General features: G+C 38.2%; 1 protein-coding gene across 1 annotated transcript in view; it reads right to left on the minus strand.

Annotated features, from left to right (window-relative positions):
• RXFP1 (relaxin family peptide receptor 1) overlaps positions 1-14,120 on the minus strand; it is a 78,734-nt gene extending 64,614 nt beyond the window's left edge. Inside the window, exon 1 of the mRNA XM_036424806.2 lies at positions 13,741-14,120. Within this exon, the coding sequence (XP_036280699.1) occupies positions 13,741-13,789 (49 nt within the window). The 5' untranslated portion in view covers positions 13,790-14,120. The remainder of the gene's footprint in view (positions 1-13,740) is intronic.
• Positions 14,121-22,891: the final 8,771 nt, after the last annotated feature.

The raw sequence follows: 22,891 nt of genomic DNA on the forward strand, positions 1-22,891 counted from the left end.
GATGCATATAAATAGACATTTTCCTATTGCTTCTTGACAGATTTATTGGAGATGGCAGCTTTATAAATTCAGACTCATGGTTCATATGGAACAATGATTTCCAAAGGAGAAAAAAATTTATTACTCTAGCTTCTCCTTCCTTCATATTTAGAAAGCAAATTAAAAAAAATTAAAAAGGGGAAGATCTCATAATTTTTTCTCTTTAGAGAAGTTTTCAGAAATAAACAACTGCATAGATGAGGCTTCTATTTTAGTAACTGCAAGAGGGCTTAGAGAATGTAATTCTTAGGATATACAGGCTGAAGTATTTAGGCCTGAAGGGTCATAATGTTTACAACTTACTCTTAAGTCATTCAAAAAGAAAAATATGTATATGTATGTATGAATGTGATAAGAGATAGAAAGCAAGTGTGGGAAAATGTTAACACAGGTTGACTCCTGGTGAAAGGTATATGGGTATACAATATACTACTTTTGTAATGTTTTTGTGGTTTTAAAAATTTTCAAAGTAATTTTTTAAAAACTTGGTAAATATTTTAAACTTGTAGCTGAAATAGTTGTAAAGTTTCTAGGTCTTAAAATTGTTATTATTAGAAAAATATTTCACTTTCCTTTTGCTTGGCATTTGGGCATATAGTATTTTTAGTAAATATTGAAATATAAAAAGACCTAGACACCATATACATGTGTGTGTGCAATGTATGTGTGCTTTAAGCTTTCTGAGGATTATTGGTGTAAGCTACAAAGAACTTTAATGGCAGGAGTATTATTTATAAGATATGTAATTCCATATCATCTGTGTGTTTCTAACTTGGAGCCTCTGATTTTTCTATCCCATTTAAAAAACACATTTTTATTGATTTCTGAGAAGAAGGGAGAGAGAGAGAGAGAAACATCAATGATGAGAGAGAATTATTGATTGGTTCCCTCCCACACACCCCAGTCCTTAGGTCTTAATTTCCAGATTAGAACTAATAACTGTGCTAAAAGTACATTTCATAGAATCTATACTGTTCAATCAGTCACCAATCCACGGAATTGTAAGCACCCTGGGCAGAATATTAATAGTTGTGTGGGAGCTCTGCAGACAATAGAAGTTACCAAAGACAGATGCCAAGAGTCACCTGTGGATCACTTTGATTCTAGGACCTTTTCTGAAACCAAGTAGATATTGCGTATGCCTTTCTTTCCTTATTAATGTCTATCAGAAACAATACTCATCCTCAAACTCTTCGTGATTGAGTTCTACTGAACTTAACAACCTGCAGTGCTTAGTTTGTATCGCTGATTACCTGGCTTCCTATTTCTGTCCATGCTGCCTGTGGACAGCCTGTGATGGGAACTGGCTGCTAATTCAGGTCATCAGGTTATCAGGTTAAACACTGAGGAAGAATTCATCTTCTCTTTTCTGGTCATACTCTGCTATTGTGGTTGCCACCGGGGCTGACTTTGAGTGGCTGTCTGCTGACCTGCCCATCTGCACCCAGCTCATGAGAACAACAAATGGATTATAAGCTCACCTGTGGCAGCACCATTTCTTTAGAATTGAATTCTTAAGCAGAGAAGCCATAAATTCTATGACCATTTCTCTACATATTCTCTTATTCTTTAAAAGAAAATTCCTTTAGCTGCTCTCTGACCCTTACAATTTCTTTTTCATTCTCTCATCTAGGGATAGATGTTCTTTGCCCTTCATCTCCCGCCTACAACCTTCAGCAAACACTGGAGACTTTAGCTCTACAACTACCCCAAAAATGTCAATTTCTAATCTCTACTTCTTTTTCCCGTAGTGTCAGGCACTCTCATTTCTTAGCTGCAACTGTCTCTTATTTGGACTTTTCTGCTTTCTTTCTTTCTTGCCTTTCTGCAACCTGTTTTCCATTCAGCATCTAGATTCTAGAGGGAGCCTTCAAAAAGAAGGACATTTGAAAATGTCCTCTTTCAAACCTTTTATTATCTCATTGCCCTTAGAATGAAATACAAGCCTTTTACCCTCACCTTTCAAATGAATGAGCCACTCCTTCCTACTTGTTGTCTTGGTTTCTTTCCACTTTTCCTGCCTGAGATTGAATTACATTGTCTTTTTGCTAGGCTAAGTTTGGTCTTATGTAAGGGTCTTTGAGTTAGCTGTTTCATCGACCAGGATGGCTGGATTGTTATTTCCAAAGGGTCATGGCTGGCTATTCCTCATTAAATAGGTTTCAGTATAAATATCTTTCCCTTAGGCCAGTGGTCAGCAAACTCATTAGTCAACAGAGCCAAATATCAACAGTACAATGATTGAAATTTCTTTTGAGAGCCAATTTTTTTAAACTTAAACTTCTTCTAACGCTACTTCTTCAAAATAGACTCGTCCAGGCCATGGTATTTTGTGGAAGAGCCACACTCAATGAGCCAAAGAGCCGCATGTGGCTCCGGAGCCACAGTTTGCTGACCACAGCCTTAGGCTGTTTGGGATCACTCTACCTATAGGTCCCTCCACATTCTTTGTTAGTTACTATCCTATTACACAATTCCTCCCTCCTTCTTCACAATAGTTATTTTTAATATAAGACATTTTATTTATTAGTTTTCATTGTTATTTGACTATTGTACCAGCATGTAAACTCCCACAGGCTAGGGATCTTTCTTGTTGTGTCTACCATTGACTTCCAATGCCTATGTTGGTACTACACACATTTTAGGAGCTAAAACAATTAGTTGAAGTGAAGAAGGATGAATAATTGTCTATATATTAGAAACATGTAGGATAATATTTTTACATGTGGTGCTGTGGAGGTCTCTTTAATGGATCTGGCATGTGACCCTCCTCTTTAGACCCTGGCTTCAGCTAGTTAGGGCTTAATTTCTATAAATATCACCCAAAGGCATCTCGGGTCTGATCCTAGGTTAGTCAGCCACCAAGTATTTGTTTCCTCAAAGGACATGATCCCTTCACTAGCTTCATAGCAACTCTAGGAACTGCGGATTTGCCTATAGAATGGCAAAACTGAGATGGTTTAGTTGTATTTTTAGGGTAAGGGGAGGAAAGATGAAAGGAAGAGAAAAGTAAGGAAAGAGAGATAAAAAGAGAACTATTTGAAATTAGGGCTAGCTCTTCAGGAAAGCTGCTGGTGGAATAATATTGGATTACTACTGTTGTTGTCAGTTATCAATTGATGGTAAAAATCCTAAGAGGTTAGAATTTAGTTTTAGATAGAATATACATCTGTATTAGTCAAGTGAATTAAAATATATTTTCATAGATTAGCCTGGTTTCTAAAGTGGACAAATGGGCATGAGATTTACTTTTTTGTTTTTTTGTTTGTTTTTATTGAGTTTTTACAGAGAGGAAGAGAGAGAGACAGAGAGTCAGAAACATTGATGAGAGTCATCTATCAGCTGCCTCTTGCACATCCCCTACTGGGGATGGACCTGCAACCAAGATATATGCCCTTGACCTTAATCGAACCCAGGACCTTTCAGTCCACAGGTTGATGCTCTATCCACTGAGCCAAACCAGTTTTGGTGGGATTTACTTTTTTTGGGAAACAATGAACAAGAAGTTGCCCAATTCATATGTATGGAATTTTAGCAGCACACCTAAATTTAGTACACCTAATATTGCAACTCCAGAATGTATACAATTTTCTGACTGTGTTATTTTTAAAGAGTTAATACAGTTTCCTAATGTGCATTGAATTTACTCCAGAAGGTAATTTACCCCGTGGAAGGATATGACTTAGTCTGGCTGAAGGTGAATCACTTTTTCCCCATAAATGTATTGAAACCATCTTTTAGTTTTCTGTGACTTATCATAGGGTATTAAATAAAAACTTTGTACTGTATTCCACACATATTTTGTACATTTTATAGGTACTAGTCAGGGAGAAAATATATTAGAAATGCATTAAGGTCCTAGAAAAACAACGTAAAATCCAGCAGCTGACTTGACGTGGTCTTAGGCTTTACCTGTCTAGTGGCTCAAGATGCAATGGCCACACTTCCTTTAGGGACTGCTTTTAGTTTCTCACATTCTAGTCCACTTTTGGTAAGTTACCAGAGTTACTTCCTAATGCATACATCTCCTTATAGCATTCCATGTAAAACCTCCATTCCAATTGTTAGGATTGTAGGGTAATACAATCTTAGAGGCCATTTGTAAGCTTTCCTCCACAGGAGAACAAAAGACCAGGAAAAACTCACTGGACACCAGGAGTTAGACCATACAAAGAATGAAAACTGTTCTGAAGGCACCTGATTGCACATCTTCATTCCCTCTGCATTCCAAGCCCACCAGCTCAGCCCCAGACCCACTGATAAGAGCGCCCCATGAGTGACTGCATACAAGGATGTGTGCTGCCATCATCGACCAAATGCCCCCTGGGCTCATGTGCAGCCTTTCCCTTTGATATCCCATTCCCCATCTCTTTCCCTTAAATCAATTCAATTCTCTTTCATCACAAGCTGAGATGGCTATTCAACTTACCTGAGTACACATTCACCCTGTTCACCTTTCACTTCTTAAACTCTCACAATGTTTCCTGGCCTGGCTCCTTTCACACCTAACGCCCATTACCTATTTACTATAGTCTGAAGTACAGACTTGAATGTGGCTTACAAAGACATTATGATCAGTTCCAATGATTTTCTCTATCTCCAATCATTTGCTTCAGCCCTACTCCTGAAACTTCTCATCATGTCCTTACTCTACCAGGTCCTTTTCAGTCTCGATAGTCTTGCCACATTCGACCTGTTCCTGTTGGGCCTTCTGTTTCTCTGGGAAGCACTAAGTGGTAGATCTGAGTGGAGTTCAACCTGTTTGATTAGTTTGCTTATCCGTAAATGGCAAAAAGAACACTTATCCATTTTATGATAATATACATACTTAGGCATCATGATTTGGTATTTGTATGGTGAATGGAAAGACATCAGACTTAGGTGTCAGGTAAATCTGAATTCAAGTTCTACATTAAGCACTTACAAGACTGTGGGGCAAGGGGCGTGTGGGCTCAGAGTGCATCAGGAGTGAAGGCTGAGTGATGGGGAAATGAGAGTCCACACAGCCTTGGATCAAAGTCTTGGGGGCTCCTGGGGATGGGAGAAGGACTGAGAAGAGGAGAGGATGTAGAACTTCAATAAGGCTTGTGTAGATCATTTATAACAAATTATTCTTTAAATCTTTCCAGGAGCAAGGGAAAAGGTGAATTTTCTTTTCTCTATATGAGTTTCTTTAAATGCAAACCCATTCTGGGCCTGGACTGTGTATGATGACTTTCTAAGGATTTCACTAACCTCATCACCAGAGCACACAGACGCCTTAGCCTGTTCCTTGCCCTGCCTCTATATTCCGGGCTGCTGCTGATCTCACCGAATTTTTCTTTTATCTTTGAAGGCTTGCTCTCAGTCTGCAAACACTATTTTTATCCAGCACTATTTAGCATCATTCTTTTTTTGATTCCTCCACAACACACTGCCTTGTTAAATTCTATTTTTCTTGAGCAGTACCACATTTGTTCTTCTTTCTTCGCTGATCTATTTAGGCAGTCATTGTAATTATACCATAGGCAGAAAGTTGAGGAGATATACTATTGATAAAATGTTTGGCTTTGAATTACCTGCTCACATTTTATTCTATTTTTTTTTTTTTTGCGCGCGCACGTGTGTGTGTGTGTATGTGTGTGTGTGTGTGTGTGAGTCCTCACACAAGCCTATTTTTTCCATCGATTTTTAGAGAGAGTGGAAGGGAGGGAGGGGGGCAGAACACATCGATTGGTTGCCTCCTGTATGTGCCCCGGGGCTAGAAACTGCTACCCAGGTACATGCCCTTGATGGGGAATCAAACCTAAGACCCTTTGGTGTGTGGGCCAATGCTCTAACCACTTTGCAACACTAGCCAGGGTTCTATTTACATTTTAATTTAATAATTATAGCCAGTGTCTATTCATATCTATCCATCTTAGATTATAAACACCTAGAGAGAAGAAAAAAAAATCTATTTAATTTTTGTGTGTATCCCTTTCTAAGGTAATGATTATAAAGAATGATGAAAATAATATTGAGCCTGCTGTATATACTTGCATAGAGACTTTGAAAAAAGATGCCTACGACTCAGTAGCAGTACAAAAAGATTTATATAATTTTTTTTGGCATTAAAATGGGTTTGATGGACAAATGATTTGCCACATTATTTCAGGTCAACACTGGGGATAAATGCTCAAATACTGAGAAAAGTTATGGAATTTTAACAAACAAACATAATCCTTCTTTCCAGGGAACATAAATCGTGCTGTCAGCTAACAGACCAGGGTAAGGACAGCAATCAGAAGAGCAGAAATAAAAAGCTAAATTTAACTTAGCCAAACCAGCCACCTCTCTTAATCTTAACTCATAGAGGGAGGTTAAATGGAGGCTAAGAGAGGCTCACAGAAAGCTTGATTGATGACGTCTTCTTGCCTAAGTTTGAAATGTGTGAGAAAGTAGAAACACTTATAAATCATCAAGCAGTTTTGCAGTTTCTAACAAATCAGATCCAACTAGGAAAGTGAAAATGGCAAATCTTCTGGACTATTGAAAATGAGTCAAACATTTCTAACCGGCTCTGGGAAAAACCTATTAAAATATCAAAAAGCTGGGATGAGCCAAGGAATATGAGAGAGGAGGATAAAAAGCAAGATAAGAATCAGAGGCTTTGTGAGTGAACAGAATGGCAGCCTGAATAGTGTTCTATTTCAGACTCCAGTCTCTGATGTATCTGGGAACTTAATCCATTTTTTTCATTAATTTATTCTTGCAATAAGGGCCCTGGATAAGAGCTTTCACAAAAGCTTAATGGGACACCTAATCTGATTTCTCTCAGTAGAGCCAGGCACATACGTTAATACATTTTCTTCAGCATTTATTGATTCATGCCCTGGCTGGTGTGGCTCAATTGGCTGGAGCATCATCCCTTACACCAAAAGGTGGTAGGTTTGATTCCTGGCCAGGACTTATAGACAGGCTGTGGGGTTCACTCTCCAGTCAGGTGTGTGTGAAAGGTAACTAATCCATTTTTTTAAAGGGTCTTTAAAAAAATATATATTTTATTGATTTTCCGCAGAGAGCAAGGGAGAGGGATAGAGAGCTAGAAACACTGATGAGAGAGAATCATTGACCAGCTGCCTCCTGCACACCCCCTACCGGGGATGTGCCCGCAACAAATGTACATGCCCTTGACCGGAATCGAACCTGGGACCTTTCAGCCCACAGACCAACGCTCTATCCACTGAGCCAAACCAATTTTGGCACTAATCCATTTCTCTCTCTCACATCTTTCGCTCTCTCCCTTCCTCTCTCTAAAATCAACATTTTTAAAATTAAAAATATTCATGTTTATTTGCATGCCTTAACTTACAACATTTTAAAAAAATATACTTTTGTGTGTTTTTGAGAGAGAGAAACATCCAACAGTGAACCTGCAACCCAGGCATGTGCCCTGAGAAGGAATCGAACTGGTGACTTCTTGGTGCATGGGTCCATGCTCAACCACTGAGCCACACAGGCCAGGCATAACCTATAACATTTCAATCTCAAGTGTGTGAAGTAATATTTATCTGTTTAAATGGCCACAGAAACATGCAATTTCAATGTTTCCTTACCCTGTGAGATGTTGGAGCCATTTTACTCATTACTGTAAAAGTTAGCCCATGGATCCAGGTACCCACACAATGGGGGTGTGTACATGCAATTTGCCTATAGTACATTAATCAGCTTACTAGCCTCTGTGAAAGTTCTAATTCATAAGGAAGGAACATTAGGGACAAGAGGTGGGTAGAAATAAGAATTCTGGCTGCAAGTTTTGGGACCAGGAGAGGAGCGTTTCTCTTTGTGTGTCTTCTGTCAGGACATGTGAGAGAAAGGTTAAGATAAAAAAGGAGAAATTGAGTGCTGAGGAGAAAGAGAGACTGGTTCATTAGAATTGCAAATTAATACCTGGGTTACAGGAGGCCAGGAAAGGAAATTTTCCTGGGAAAAGGAAAGGAGGTTTCACTTGGCACTAAACCGTCTATCTGTGGGAGAGATGAAAAGGAGGAGAAACAGCCGAAACCGGTTTGGCTCAGTGGTAGGGCGTCGATCTGCTGACTGAAGGGTTCCAGGTTCGATTCTGGTCAAGGGCATATACATTGGTTGCGGGCACATCCCCGGTAGGGGGTGTGCAAGAGGCAGCTGGTCGACGACGTTTCTAGCTCTCTATCCCTCTCTCCTCCTCTCTGTAAAAAAAATCAATAAAATATATTTAAAAAAAAAAAAAAGAGGAGGAACAGCACATAGCACGATTAAAAGGAAGTGAGACGCTCGGTGGCCAGGAAGACTATACTTTTCACATCCTCACTTCATCTCAATGCCTGGAATAAAAATTCAAAGACAGCCTCATCCCACAGGATAAATAGGAAATCAGACTTTAGCATGTAAGGCATGGTACCGGATAGCTTACTACCTGTGTGGGATTTATTCGCTACCAAATCATCAACTGTTAACGCCTTTGGGTAGCTTTCCTCAATAGCAAGGATGCATTATGTTGCTTCTCTAAGTGTCCTCTCCACTGCCATGAAGTTGGAAAGCATGCCACTGCTTCTCAGGAAGTTGTGTGTATGCTGAGGTGGGGAGAAGGAGGTAAAGAGCAAGTTTAGGGTGACTCTACTCAATGTGGACAGTCTGGGCTGTGCCTCATCTCTCTGGCACCAGCCTTGGCATAGGCAGGAAGACAGAAGACATGGTATCCTTGCAGGGGATGAGTTATGGGTGAGGTTAAGCACTTAGGTGTTTGGTGCTCAAGCTATTTTGGGAGGTATCTATGGAAAAGAATCATCTGTCTGGACACTAGAAGCAGAGTTTTTGATCGGCTACAAATTGCTCCTGAAAAACTGGCAAAGCTTCTTCCACTGTAGCTTCACTGGACACCTGTATAGTAATGCTCAGTCTCATTTCAACCTTCAGCACATAAAGACCCTCTCATCCTAGGGAGATGGCCAGATTAGTGATCCGCACGGCTGTGATGGAAAAGGCCTGTATCTTTAAAGACGGTTTGGCTATCCGGAAATAGCATGGGAGCATGGGCTGGAGAGGGAGAGCGGAGGGAGACAGTGAAAACATCCACTGATCTTAATCTGCTCTGAGAATTTCATAAGCCCCTTTCATTAAAGTCTCTTTGGGCCTGACTATGAGCATGGATTTGGGAAGATAGAGTCAGAACCCTTCTCTTCTCTGACCATTATCTCCTTGATTATGAAAATGATTTAAAATGGTTACCTACCAGGCAGGTATTGGTATATGAAAAATGATCGTACTAGTTTAGTGTGTTGGCAAAGTCTTAATCTATGAAGCTAGGATTTTGGTGGACAATAAATTTATTTTAAAATATTTTTAGTGCCGGGACCGGTTTGGCTCAATGGATAGAGCGTCGGCTTGGGGACTGAAGGGTCCCGGGTTCGATTCCGGTCAAGGGCATGTACCTTGGTTGCGGGCACATCCCCAGTAGGGGGTGTGCAAGAGGCAGCTGATCGATGACTCTCTCTCGTCGATGTTTCTAACTCTCTATCCCTCTCCCTTCCTCTCTGTACAAAATCAATAAAATATATTTAAAAAAAAAAAAAAAATATTTTTAGTAATTATTATTATTCTTAGAGGGGGGGCAGGGAAAGAGAAAGAGAAACATCAAAATGAGAGTGGAACATCCATCAACTGCATCCTGCATGCCCCCTACCAAGAATGTGCCCTGACCGGGAATCCAACCAGCACTGGGGCACTGGATGATGCCCAACCAACTGAGCCACACTGGCCAGGCCAGTGCAAGAGCCCCTAACTTCCCATCTCAAAGAATAGTTTATAGACATTTTTTCAAAGCACTGATTATTTTTAAAAGACAAATTCATTATTTTGGAAGATTTAAGAAATATAGTGACCCTAGTTAATTTAATAATAATAAAAAAAAAGAACAAAAACAAAAACAAAACATGAAGAAAAAAACCCCAACAAAACCAACCACACCCATAACCACCATCATAGGGCTTGAAATCAAAATTATATACATGCTTACAGTTTTATTCAGACAAAAATTAAATCTAACCAGAATACCAAACTCTAGGCATTCGCTTTAACAAGTCTGTCCTAATGTGTGAAATTATGCTTGTGAAACTATTTAGTTCACAAATGTGATACCTTGTTTTCCTTTTTAGGAACGATGATGATGAGGCACAGGCTTTCTAATCTATTTGAAACTTAAAAATTTGACACTATATTCATAGTAAGAACAATACAAAATTATTAGCAACCTTTAAAACTATGAGGTGAAATAGTAGATACTTCTGGAAAGTTTATTCTTCTATGTTTTGGAGGTGGGTAAATATATCAGTATTCTACTTTTCCATGTATTAATGTTCTGCTTTTCATGTACTAGTGGAGTGTTCTGGGAAAGCCTCTTCCCTTCCTCTTCTTCATGGTTACAGAAGAGAATGGCTAAGAGACATGCCAGTGCCAGGACCCAAGACACAGACCAGGTGGTCTTGTAAGTATCCACTTGGAAACTAAAAACTAGGACCTTACCCAGTCCTTGGCCCAATACTAATATTTGAGCCCCTTTTATTTCCTGTTTCCTCACTTGTTCCCTTCCTATCCAAAGTATTCAGTAAAATTATTGCTTTTGCTGAATGATATTGTTTAATAATGAGCAAAGCAATTGCTGGTAAGGACTTGTGATATAACTCTTCCTGGGGATTGTTTTTGAACTTTGCAGGATTCTAGGCTCCTAAAAAGTTGCAAAAACAGTTCAGAGAGGTTCCTGCATCCTTCATCTACCTTCTCCTAAGGGTAAAATCTTACGTAGCCACAGTACATTTTCAAATCTGCAAATTAACATTGACACAATTCAGTTAATTAGGCTATAGAGGAATTTTTTAAGAATGAAAAATCCTCAAGGTTAAAAGAAAACCTTTTCTGAATCTTAATGTTGCCACTCAGTGTGCGCTTGTCTCACTGTTTGGGAATCCTAGATGAACATTCTGTTTTCTCCACTCTCCCCCTTTAGCGATCACCCCTTGGTCCTATTGCTTATTGGAGTACCTGGCATTCAATAACTTTTTTGGTTAAAAGGGTGACTAATAATTGCTCAAGTCTATAAAGGGCTTTCTGTTTTTAAGGCCCTTTAGTACACATTATTTCTACTGAGAATGTTCATGGACTCAGAGGAAAAGCATGGACATCGAAAGCATTCAAACCTTGGCATTTATTAGCTTGAGTCTTCTGAGAAGGTACCGAATGTCTTTGGGCTTGTCTTCCTGCGCTTAATTGTATCTATATAATCTCGTCGTTTTGAAGATTCAGGGAGGTAACTGATGTAATAAAAAACCAAACATAGGAGATCTAGGAGACAGATAGGGTAAAAGATTTTACTGCCCTTTTACAAAACAAGGCTCAGAGTGGGTAAATCGTTGTCAAAGATCAGCACCTTAGGTAAGCAGTCATCCATGACAACTGTTCCTAGGCAACAGGAAAGTGGATTAAAAAACAAACACATAAACATAATTACAACCACCACCACCATGGGATTACAGAAACTTAAGACTTTTCTTATATCACTGTTGACTTCTTTTGCTATATGTGTAAGAAATCTTCTGTTAGGTGGTATTGGGTGATGAGATAAATTAAAAGGTGAATCATGGGTGTGGGTTGCCATTTTGTGGTTAAATGTGCCTCCACTCCACCTACCCAGTTGACACCAATATAGCCAGAAATTTTGCTTGCCAAACTGGGCATCAGATGTTTGTGCCCTCATTCTCCATGGAAAGCACACAGAAGGATGAGCACATGGAGCTCTCAAGTACTCACATTGCATTACAAAAACATTGTAAATCAGAAGAACTTAAATTTTAAAAGTTGTAAGGTTTTGACATCATTATTAACTATTTTTATCCCCCCACCCTCGCTTTGTAACAAAAAAAACAAAAACCCTTTTATTTTTTTCCTGGTCCAAGATCTAATCTGATACATTTAATTTTTTAATTATGTTTGTTCCTTAGTATCCTTTTTAACTTCTTTTTAAAAAATTAATTCAATTTATTGGCCATTACAGTGAGATATTAGTTTGCAAAACCATACACGTTTCAAGTGTTCAACTCAACAAAACATCATCTGCATACTGTGTCATGCGTCCATTGCCCAAAGCAAAACCTTTTCCTGTCCCCTTTCCCCCATCCCCCTTTGCCCCTCCTCTACTTAGCCCCCAACCTCCTAATAACCATTTTCTATTTCTGGTCATCAAAATAATTTTTTATTAACAAAAGACAACATGTAAGCATAGAGCCTTTTTTACTAACCTGAAATGATGGTAGCACATTAGCCAAAGTTACTTCTCAACTTGCCCTGAACATCTTTTACATATATACTGGTGAATTTCTCATGCCTATTTTGGAAGTACACCTCTGGCTTCTGTGACCTATTCATTTTATTGAAATGGAAATGGAGATGGCAGAGTATGCTATTGTTTAATGAGGAAGTTGGTGGCAAATCTCAAAAACTCCAATAGTTTAAGCACTTGCGTTATAATTAGAAACAGAAACATTCAGTTTCTGGTAGGGGTTTGCAATTTCACTCCTCTCCTCCACCCAGTTAGAAAATGGAAATGTCAGTAATCAAGATAACACATGGAGACAGCAAAGAACTGGAATGCTTCTCCAGGATTCTGAGTAATTTTTATGTTGATGCTCTCACCTTTGACCATCACAGTGATATATACCAGAGGTCAGAAGGCAAGAAGGAAAGACAGGGGGGAAAAATCATTGTGGTGGGGCACATGGGAGAATTTGTATTAAAATGTACTCAATAGAATATCTTCATGTAAACAAACTTTTAAGAGAGAGAGGAATATAACTCTTGGGAATACTCAGTTTGTTAGAGCTTAATCATTTCCAGCATCAAAAGGTATTAAAGGTACCCAGAAAGTTTTCTAATTCGCTTTGACTTTGTCATAATTTATTACCCATGAAACAAAAACATTTGATTTCTACTGACATAATTAACCTAGGCTTTAATGCAGAACGACTCTTTCCCTTGATGAAAGAAAATTATTCTGAAAAATAAACGACAGCACACAGAGACAGCAAAAACTGTCACTGTACCAAAAGTCAGATGTCCATCGGGACTCCTCCTGTGTGTGTGTGTGTGTGTGTGTGTGTGTGTGTGTGTACACGCGCCTTTCCTGGCTTTGCACTTTCCCTTATTTTTTCTTTTAAGGAACAGCGAGGCACCTTGCGAACTAAAAAAGGAGTTTTCTGAACGCATATCCCTTTGAGGAGGCAAATCTATGTTATCAAATCACAAAGGACTAGGACAGGAAATGTTACAACTACATAGAAACTGGAACACATGTAAAGACTTCCCGGGATATTTCAATGGGCATATTCCTTGAACCCAATCTCTTTAAAGTCTACTCCTCTTGAAATATTACAAAATTACTTATAAAATATTGTTAATACCAGTTAGACAAATTTGGTTGCTATGAAAAATAGGGTTTCTATGGCATGCTGGTCTTGCCTAACTACTGACTGACAATATATTCCAGTTTTTAATAGAAATAACAGACATGTATTAAGAATAATTCTGAGGTGAGATTACAATTTTGTCAGAAAAAAAGCATTGTCATCTAAAAGCATAAACGTAAGTAACACACAATCATACTTATGATAATTTCATAAAAGGCATATGGAATGCAATCCTGAGTATACTTACAATATTTTCCAAAAATCAAGATGTAGAAGAAGATGGGACCAGATGTCATCTCTTTCTTTCTGAGCAACTGATTAAGAAAAGTGAATACAATTTAGTCTTGGTTTCTGAGTCTCATACAGCTCACGGTGGTTGTGTGCTATTTCTGTCTGCAATCTTAGCAGCTATAAAGCAGTCCTCTTTCCTTTCTCTCCCATTTCCTCTCCCTCTCTCTTTCCATTCCCTCTTCTTTTCTTTTCTCCTTCCTCTCTCTCCCTCTCTCTCCTCCTACCCCCCCCCCCGAATCTCTTCTTCCCACCCTCCTCTCTAAAAGTCTTAATATCCTTCTTACACATACACCCCAACGCCCACACAAACACTGATAAAGCTTAGCAGCGAGGAAAAGTTTCAGACAGAACATACAGGCTTTTGACTGCTAAACATCTTGTTTCCATGTCCTGCGACGTCTACAAATGAGGGTGTGCACAAACCCTGACAAATGTCGGAACTGATCAAAGTCACACCACAGGAAAGAAATTGAGCTGGAGATATATTACAAACAAACAAAAGAAAATCTCTACCGCCTCTATGATTTGATACTAGCAAAAGAACAGAACAACAACAACAAAATCAGGGCAAAATGCCTTTGTGGAAGGAAGGTAATAATTAAAGTGTAACTACGTCATTCTTCTATGATCTGAGTTTAGACATTTGAGTGCTATTGTTCTAATAAAGTACAAAGGAATAAAAAACAATCTTAAATTTCCTTGGGCTCGTGAGTTCTACTGCAAGTGGAGACCACGACCTTCCATGGTTGTGGGGGGAGCCTTCCTGGGTTTGAATCACAGTCTGTTCCACCAGGCAGCTGAGCTCTGGAGTTCTGGAGGGAAATCTCTCTCCATCCAGGCAGCTGTGATCATCAGCCTGGTGCATACTGAATGCCTGGCAAAGGTCCTCGCATATAATAGGTGATTAGTAAAGGGCAGCCATTCATAGGGTAATGGCTTTTTATTATTTTTATCAGCAAGTAAAAGAGCATGGAATGCAAATAACATTTCCATGGAATGCATTTTCTTTTAACCAAGGCACATCATTCTTATTTTGAGAGATTTGTTTGTGAGGATAATGTCTCCTAACCACTCTACAAGTAGAATCTTTTCAAATGACATATCCTTATATCGTTTACTTCAACCTAAGCAGCCTCTTGGTGGCTTAAAGGTTATATTAATATGATTCCTCCCCACCCACCCACCCCGTGGAAGTAATTAATAGCATAGATACAGAAATGATATATAGGAATCTCCACAAGTTCTTATTCATTGATCAGTAGATTTATTTCTTGATGACACTGGGTGTTTTTTTTTGGCAGAAATATTTATGGTTAGTTGAGTTTAAATGCTCATTTGGTGTTTATAATAAGCGTTCATTAAGTGTTTCTTATTTATAATAATACTTGAAACATCTTAAGTGGTTTGTTACTTTTTATTTTAGAAATAGGGTTTCCTGGAAAGATACTTGGGATGTGTCAAGGCCAATATCTGGAGGGAGACAGTTAAGAAGCTTCTAAGCTGAGGAACTTGCTTTGGGAATTGTTTGGGATACAGAGTTTTCAAAGAAACACTGATTCTATTTTGCTAGTTTTGAACATTTTGCCTGAGCTGATATCACAGATGTATACTTTAGTGGTCTAGTAGCCAGGCAGGGCTCTTTAACAATATATATATACATACAATGCATTTTTAATATCAAATTATAATTGTGAAACTTCAAAATAATTTCTCATTTCACTAAGATTGTATTAGATTTTGCTAAAATCTAAATATTTATTTAAAGGAACAACTTTAGATTTTAATTTTTTAGGATACCACTTATTTTTGGCAAGTACAATAAGCCTGGAATATTAGTTTCATAGAGGTATCTTGGTGGAAAACACCCAGGAGTGAATGTACAGTACCTCTGCTATAAATCACAGCAGGTACATTAGTTGGACAAGAGGATTTTTTGAAAGTAATTTTTTATTTTTCAATTACAGTTGACATATTAGTTTCAGATGCACAACATAGTGATTGATATACCCAGTTCCCATCTGACATCAAAAATAGTTATGAGGATTTTTATTTATTTTTTTATTGTGCAATGCTGTCCTTTGTATTAAAAGATATTTACCAGCACCTCTGGCCTCTATCCACTAGGTGTCGACAGCACTCCCTACTTGTGGCAATTAAAAAAAATCTTCAGATTTTGATAAATGTCCCTTGGGGGCCAAACTTGCTCCCAACTGAGAATAACTGTGAATGAAAGAATTCCCACAATGTCTAAGTATTGATTTTTAGCAGATAATTAAATAGAATTGTTCTCACCTAAATTTGAGTGAAAGTGCTTTCTTATCTTCTTGTTCTGGAGTGTGAGGTGATACTTTTGTTTTTAAAACAAACAGATGGTACATGTTCCTAGCCTTCTCCTCCTGCCTACACTGTTCAATTACAAACTTGCTCTCTGGCCCTGATAGAATCTGTGATGTCATTGCCTCTGTTTGGCTGAGGGACTCCCCTTTCTTATCTTGGAATCCCTTCCAAAACCTTGCTGCAGCTCTGAATAATAATAAAACCTTCTATTTGAAAATTATTTCTCAAAAAAAACAACAACTAGTGAGTCAAACCAGACAAATATTAACCTGTCTGTACTACCTAGATTCAAATTTCTAATGTATTTTTCCCATCACACTACCACTGAAAAATATTATATTACTATGCTCTTCAATATGATATTTTAACATATGGGTGTTCATTCATGCTTCTGAACCTATTTGCAACCATTATTTTCAACAGTAGAAACAGCCATTTTATTAAATAGTTGTTTGATTGTAGACCTGGGAAAATCTCAGTGAAAGAGGTTGATAAAATCTTTGTCAGAGTATCATAATATAGAGATATTAATAAATTAAACCAATTTATAAATTAAGAATCAGTGCAATTTAAGAGCTAAAATACATGCAGTCAAACTAGCCAGCCTATGGACCCATTTCTAATTGACAGCTGTCAGTCAGGCAACACTCTAGAGATACCTATCATCTCTAAGTCACACCAAAAGATGATGCTTTGTCTCAACTTAGCATTAACTAAACAATTCTGAAATGAACAAGTACAGGCATTGCAAAAGATACTTCAGACAAAATCTAAACAATTTTGTCCTAGGTAGAAGTGATCAGAGTTATTATATCATTTTAGCAGAAAATGTGGAACCAAATCCCATGGGGTTTCATGTGTTGCCTTTGAGGGATATAATAGAGAGACATAACAGAATTGTGATCCTCTGCAAAATTCATTGTGTGAAATTAAGGACAGCTAATAAGTTCAGATCTCTCTCTCTCTCATCTGTCTCCATTTATCTATTTACCTACCTATCTATCTAATCATGTTATGCAGAAAAGCCAGTTGACTGCATTTGTTAAGTGCAAACTGTACAGAGCTTAGTACTATTAACCTTGCATTACTTAATTTCCTCAAACCGCTGTAATTAAAGACATTCAAGTTTCAGGCTCATTCTATCTAGATAGAGACTCCCTAGTTAAGACTGACACTATAAAAGCAGTAATATAGTCAGAGACTGAGCCAGTGGATGGGATCAGGAAACTAAATTTGCTGTTTCATGTCATCAACTGTGTGCTCTCCGAGGAGCCATCTTCCTTCTTTCCCCACAACCCACTGTGCATGCTCAGTCATTATGGTTAGGCTTCAGCCCCCTCAGACATCTGGAGTGCACGTCAGCTCCCTGTTGTGCTAGGAGCCTTGCCTCTAACCCCAGCCCACTTGCCTATGATTTAGTTGCCACGGAGCCAACTCTGCAGGAAACATAGTGCTTGTAGCCCAAGTGTTTTCCCCTTTAGGCACTCTCAGACTGCTGCTGGTGCCTCTGCGTGGCTCACTCATGAGACAGCCTGACCTAGGGAAGGGACATCTCCTACATATTGGAAGGAAGAATAAATTAGAATGGTAAAGGTGGCCTTTGCCAGTCAAAGTAGTAAATGATGGAGAATTCTAGTCCTGCTTTTGCCACTGGTTATACATATAACCTCTGATAAGTCACTTATATGCTTTGGTTCTCAGCTGCCTTTTCTTTACTGTCTTTGAAATCTGGTATGTATTTACACAGGCAGCACATCTCAGTTTGAGCAAGCCACATTTCAAGTGCACAGTAGCCATGATTTTGAACAGTGCAGCTAGAGAAGGGTGAAAAGGGTGTCTTTAAGATTCCACCAGGGTGCATTTTGTTATATTAAAATCAATAATAGGATATTAAACACATAAAGTTAGTTCTTCAGTAGTTTTTCGATTTGATGATCAAACAAAAAGGACTGTTTCAAATTAAGTAAAATTCTAATTAACAACAGTGGGGCCAACATAGGATTACCAAACTTAATTTTATCAAGTAAAAAAACCATACGGCAGGAAAATGGTAACCTGGCAAATTGTATACGAGAAGGGCTGCAGATCATATCTGCTTATATTTCATTGGCCTAGCTTCAAAATGGTAAAGGAAGGGCAATCTAACTCCATGGCTGGAAGGAGGAGAGCAGAAATATTTTGATGAACAGCTCAAATGACAACTTCAATCTCCCCTTCTGAGACGTGTAGACACAATATACTAATTTCTTTCCTAAGGGAGATACTCCAGAAGTTACATCTCTTACTTATGACAACCCACTTCCCATTTTTGTATTAGGACTCACTGGGATGTAAGTGGCAGAACTCCAATGCAGCTGAGATCGAGTCTCGTCATCTCATCTCTCTCACTCTAGCTTTTTCAGTCCTTGTTTCTCCTTCTTTGCTTTATTAGTTGAGACAGACTTTCTCTATACTCTTGACCTAATGGCTACTATTAACCTCAGGTTTTTATCTTTTCAGATCCATGATCCTCAAAACAAGGGAACACCTGTTACTCTAATTAAATAGTTATGCTTAGATCTCTGATTTTAGATTATACATTTGCCCCTGAAATAAGCATTGGACCTAGGGTACCAGGGCCTAATAACGGTCTGAGACTTGATTATGTATTTATCTTGATGATTAGAAGATCATATAGGATACATCATCAGAAACTGGAGCATGGGTAGGATTGGTGGGCAGGTCCACAGTATCACAAGAATGCTAGTAAGTATAATTAATGGAAATAATATCAAGGCTGAAAATGCTTAGACCATGTTTAGAATTAGTGGGTATTGGTAAGAGAAGAAGGGGGCAGGAAACAGAGTTGAGGATTGAGCAAAAGAAAGATTGACAAAGGAGAAGACAGATGGTGAATAAATTGATCACTAACTAATATAAGTTGAATGAGAATATTGTCAGGCTTTATAAAGTGGTGAATGGGCATTTGTGAAGAATCTGAAAAGTCACTGCTATCATAACAGTCATAAATCAGTGCAAATATTAAAAAGCAGTATATAATCATGCAGTTATCATTTTGCTATGTGAATACAGATCAATTTTGTCAAATTACTTTCCTTCTGGTGCGATAACACTCTTCAGGCTGTGTTACTGAAATGAGAAGGTGTTGAAATAAGAAACCCTAGTTATGAAAATAAAAATGTGTTTTCCTGTTTCTCATTTAATCTTCTGTTAGAATTACTAGGGTCCAAATCTGAGTTCCTGGGATTTCTAAATTGTGTCCCAGGTTACTGGCTATTGCTCATGTTAACATTTCATGAAATAGCTATAGGGAATTCATCAGCTATTATATCTTCCAGAGACTAATCAAACATAATTGACTCGGAGGGTAAAAACTTAATGGAGACAGATTTAGACACCTTCCCATTCCTATCATGTTTCTTGGTTGCTATTCCCTTTTGAAATGTGAAGTTGGGGTCTTCTCAAACTTGTCAATCTGAAAGCATATCAAATAGTTGTTATATTTTAAAGGGTCAAATATCTTACCAGATCTGCTACAGGTGGATCAGAGGTCTTCTGTGTGGAATGTTGCAGGACACGTTCCACACAGAAGTTACCAGAAATTGCATGACTTCGGATTCAGGTTGAAACCGTCTAACTTGTAAAGGCAAGAACGAATAGACAAAGACAAAGTAAGCGCGTCACACCTGTGACTGAGGACGTGCGGCCCTGACAGTCTGAGAGGCTCCCTTACTGTTCGAACCAGAGCTTGGTTCTAAAGTGGCAGTGGCTTCAAGGAAACACCAAGGACCTAGGAGATCCAGTACATCCTTTCTCACTCCTGCTACTTCCACATATTCGCTAACCATGGACCCTGAAAATCATGACATAGAAGGAACGTGAAAAATAGAATGACTTGTATTCCTTTTCTTTTCAACCCTTCCTAATTTTCAGTAAGACTAGATAGAGAATACTGGTAGAATGTGCTGTATCAAGAAATGAAAAACAAACAAACAAACAAACAAACAAAAAACAACCCAAACACAGTTAACTTAGCTTTGAGCAATATTTTCACTGTTTTGCTAAGTATTAATGTTTGAGCTACAAAATACAAATCACATAATTTGGTGATTTTGCATACGAGTTAAACGTTGGTATACCTGTGTTTGCATTTAAAACCAGCATTGGCAATATAAAGATGGATGACAAAATTCATGTTAATAATTTAAATTTTTATTTTTATTTTTAGCTAGAATAATATTAAAGAACAAATGAAAAACACTGTGGCAGGAAAGAGACAGAGAGAGAGAGAGAGAAAAAGAGAGAGAGAGAGAGAGAGAGACTGTGAAAAAGAGGAAAACCCTTTATATTTCCATACCTTTAATAGCACCTTTCCCTGCTTTTTAAAAAAGGAGTCTTGCATTTTCATTTTGTGCCAAGCCTTGTAAATTATGTAACTGGCCCCATGCTTGTACCAACATTAACTATGCAGAGATGTCAAATTTTCTTTTTCTTTTCTTATCTCTTAAGTGGCTGTACATGAATGAGGACATGGAAGCCACTTTGAAAATACAGCTGTCCCCCACAGTGTACATCCAAGATGAATCTTCTAAAAATGTGTCAGTTTACAAGCTGTTTGATTGGAGTAACCATCTCCTATCTGCACTAACATACACAAATTCTTTTCCTGATTGTCAGAGTGATGTAGTATTTGCTACATGAGCATTTCAGATGCCATTTTGCATCCCAGAGAGAGGAAGTGGAATATTTGGCCTAAGGTTGGATTCTTATTGTCGTATAGTTTCTTTAAAGCAAGTATTAAGATGACTTAGCTATTAAAACTAAGAAAACAAGTCTATAATTGAATAATGTAATTTTCTACAATTTTGAGAAATAATACATTTTATTGGAAATGAATGTGTAGCATCATGTTAAAGTTGTTGAAATGACTGTTCGTGTTGTTTAATGACCTTAATGTTGTAACTCAAATTGGTTAGAGAGCAGACTTCATTTTTCCTCTATAAACATTTCTAGCCTAAGTGCCTTAGGACATTATGTGCCACAACATTTGATTTATAATAAATACCTTTACAATTGTCCAATTTGGTTGGCTTTTAGTAGATTTTGACAATGGCTGTGTTTATTCTTATCCTGCTTTATAATTATAGAAGATATATATATGTCACATAAATAAGAATTACTTTTATTAGTGAAAAAGAAAACTGATTAATGAGTATAAATTATAGTGACAAATCTTTTTACTTTCTTATTTAGTTAACTGGTTTGTTTTTCTCCTCTTCCTTCTTATCTGTATTCTACCATGGCACTCTACTTGTATTGCTATTTGTATTGTTAGAAAATAAAGGAAAAGTTATTTGCTCATGTGTTTCATTATTGAGTCAATCAAAATGTTTACAAACCACCTGAATTTAATCTAGTTTTAGAACAAGGGAAGGTAAAAATGAAATTAAAAAAACTGCAGATGTCTCTACTGCCACTCAAAGAATCACTCAATAATTGCATTATGTTTCTTATTTCAGGCATTGGAGACTCAGAGGTCCTGTCCACAGGGAACTTTCTTTTTTTGTAAATATTTTTATTGATTTCAGAAAGGAAGGGAGAGGGAGAGAGAGACAGAAACATCAATGATGAGAGATAATCACTGATTGGCTGCCTCCTGCATGCCCCACACTAGGGATCCAGCCTGCAACCGAGGCATGTACCCTGACTGGGAATCAAAACCGTGACCTCTTGGTTCATGGATCAATGCTCAAATACTGAACCATGCTAGCCGGGTGAAACTTTCTTTTTAGTGGTGAAGACAAACAATACACATGTGTTGAGTAAGTGGTCAGAGAAGGCTTTGCTGAGAGTTGACATTAGAACACCCCATCCCTGAAATGATAGGATGGGGTGTTCTCATACTTAAAACCCTTCCTTCTCATGGAGCCAGCCCTGCATCTCTCTGCCTCACTGACTCTCTTGCTACCAGCTCCTTCTCAGGCTCCACCCCGGCTCCTGATTCTCTATATGTGTATGCACATTATATTTTTCAGGGCATGCTTCCTAGATGCCATCATTTCTCAATCTAGTCCTCTGATTCAATACCTTTTTTGGGTAATACATTTTTGAGCATCAAAAGAAAGATATAGACTTTGCTCCCAGATAAAATGAACATGCTCACGAAATCTTACATTTTGGGGGGCTTAAAAGAACCTGCTGAAGACTACTTCATGGAATTTATAGGGGTGCATGGACCCCAAGCTGAGGAATTCTCTTTACCTGCTCTTCTTGGTCCATTTCAACCACACCTATGCAGCTATGGGGTTAGTCAAACCAAAGACTCCGAAATCTATGTCCTCGGCTTGTGTCCTCTGTAGAACTGCTTGCTATTGCATGTCCCAAAGTCACCTTGATTCAGTATGTTCAACAGGGAAGTAACACACATCCCCCATTCATCACCATTTCTTCTGCACTTTTCCACCTTTTGCTCCTACATGCTCTGCCCTGGTGAACAGCACCACCATTCACTAATACCCTTTCCTTTTCTCAAGAGCTGACACATTTTTTATCATGTTTCCTCTTTCCCAATGCCACATCTGCTCTACAATACTACCTCCATTGCCTTTATTTATGCTTTTTCATTTTTTTGTGTGTGGATATTTTCAGAGTGGAGTGGCATAGAAATCTTGATGCATGTGGCAAATTCTTGGAAAAGCTATTCAGAAAAATGGGTGAGTTTGCTGATTTTGGACTGCTGAGTAGCACTAGAGGTCCTGTCAGTTTTCATT

This window comes from Pipistrellus kuhlii, unplaced genomic scaffold (genome assembly GCF_014108245.1).
Source record: "Pipistrellus kuhlii isolate mPipKuh1 unplaced genomic scaffold, mPipKuh1.p scaffold_m20_p_8, whole genome shotgun sequence".
NCBI lineage: Eukaryota > Metazoa > Chordata > Mammalia > Chiroptera > Vespertilionidae > Pipistrellus > Pipistrellus kuhlii.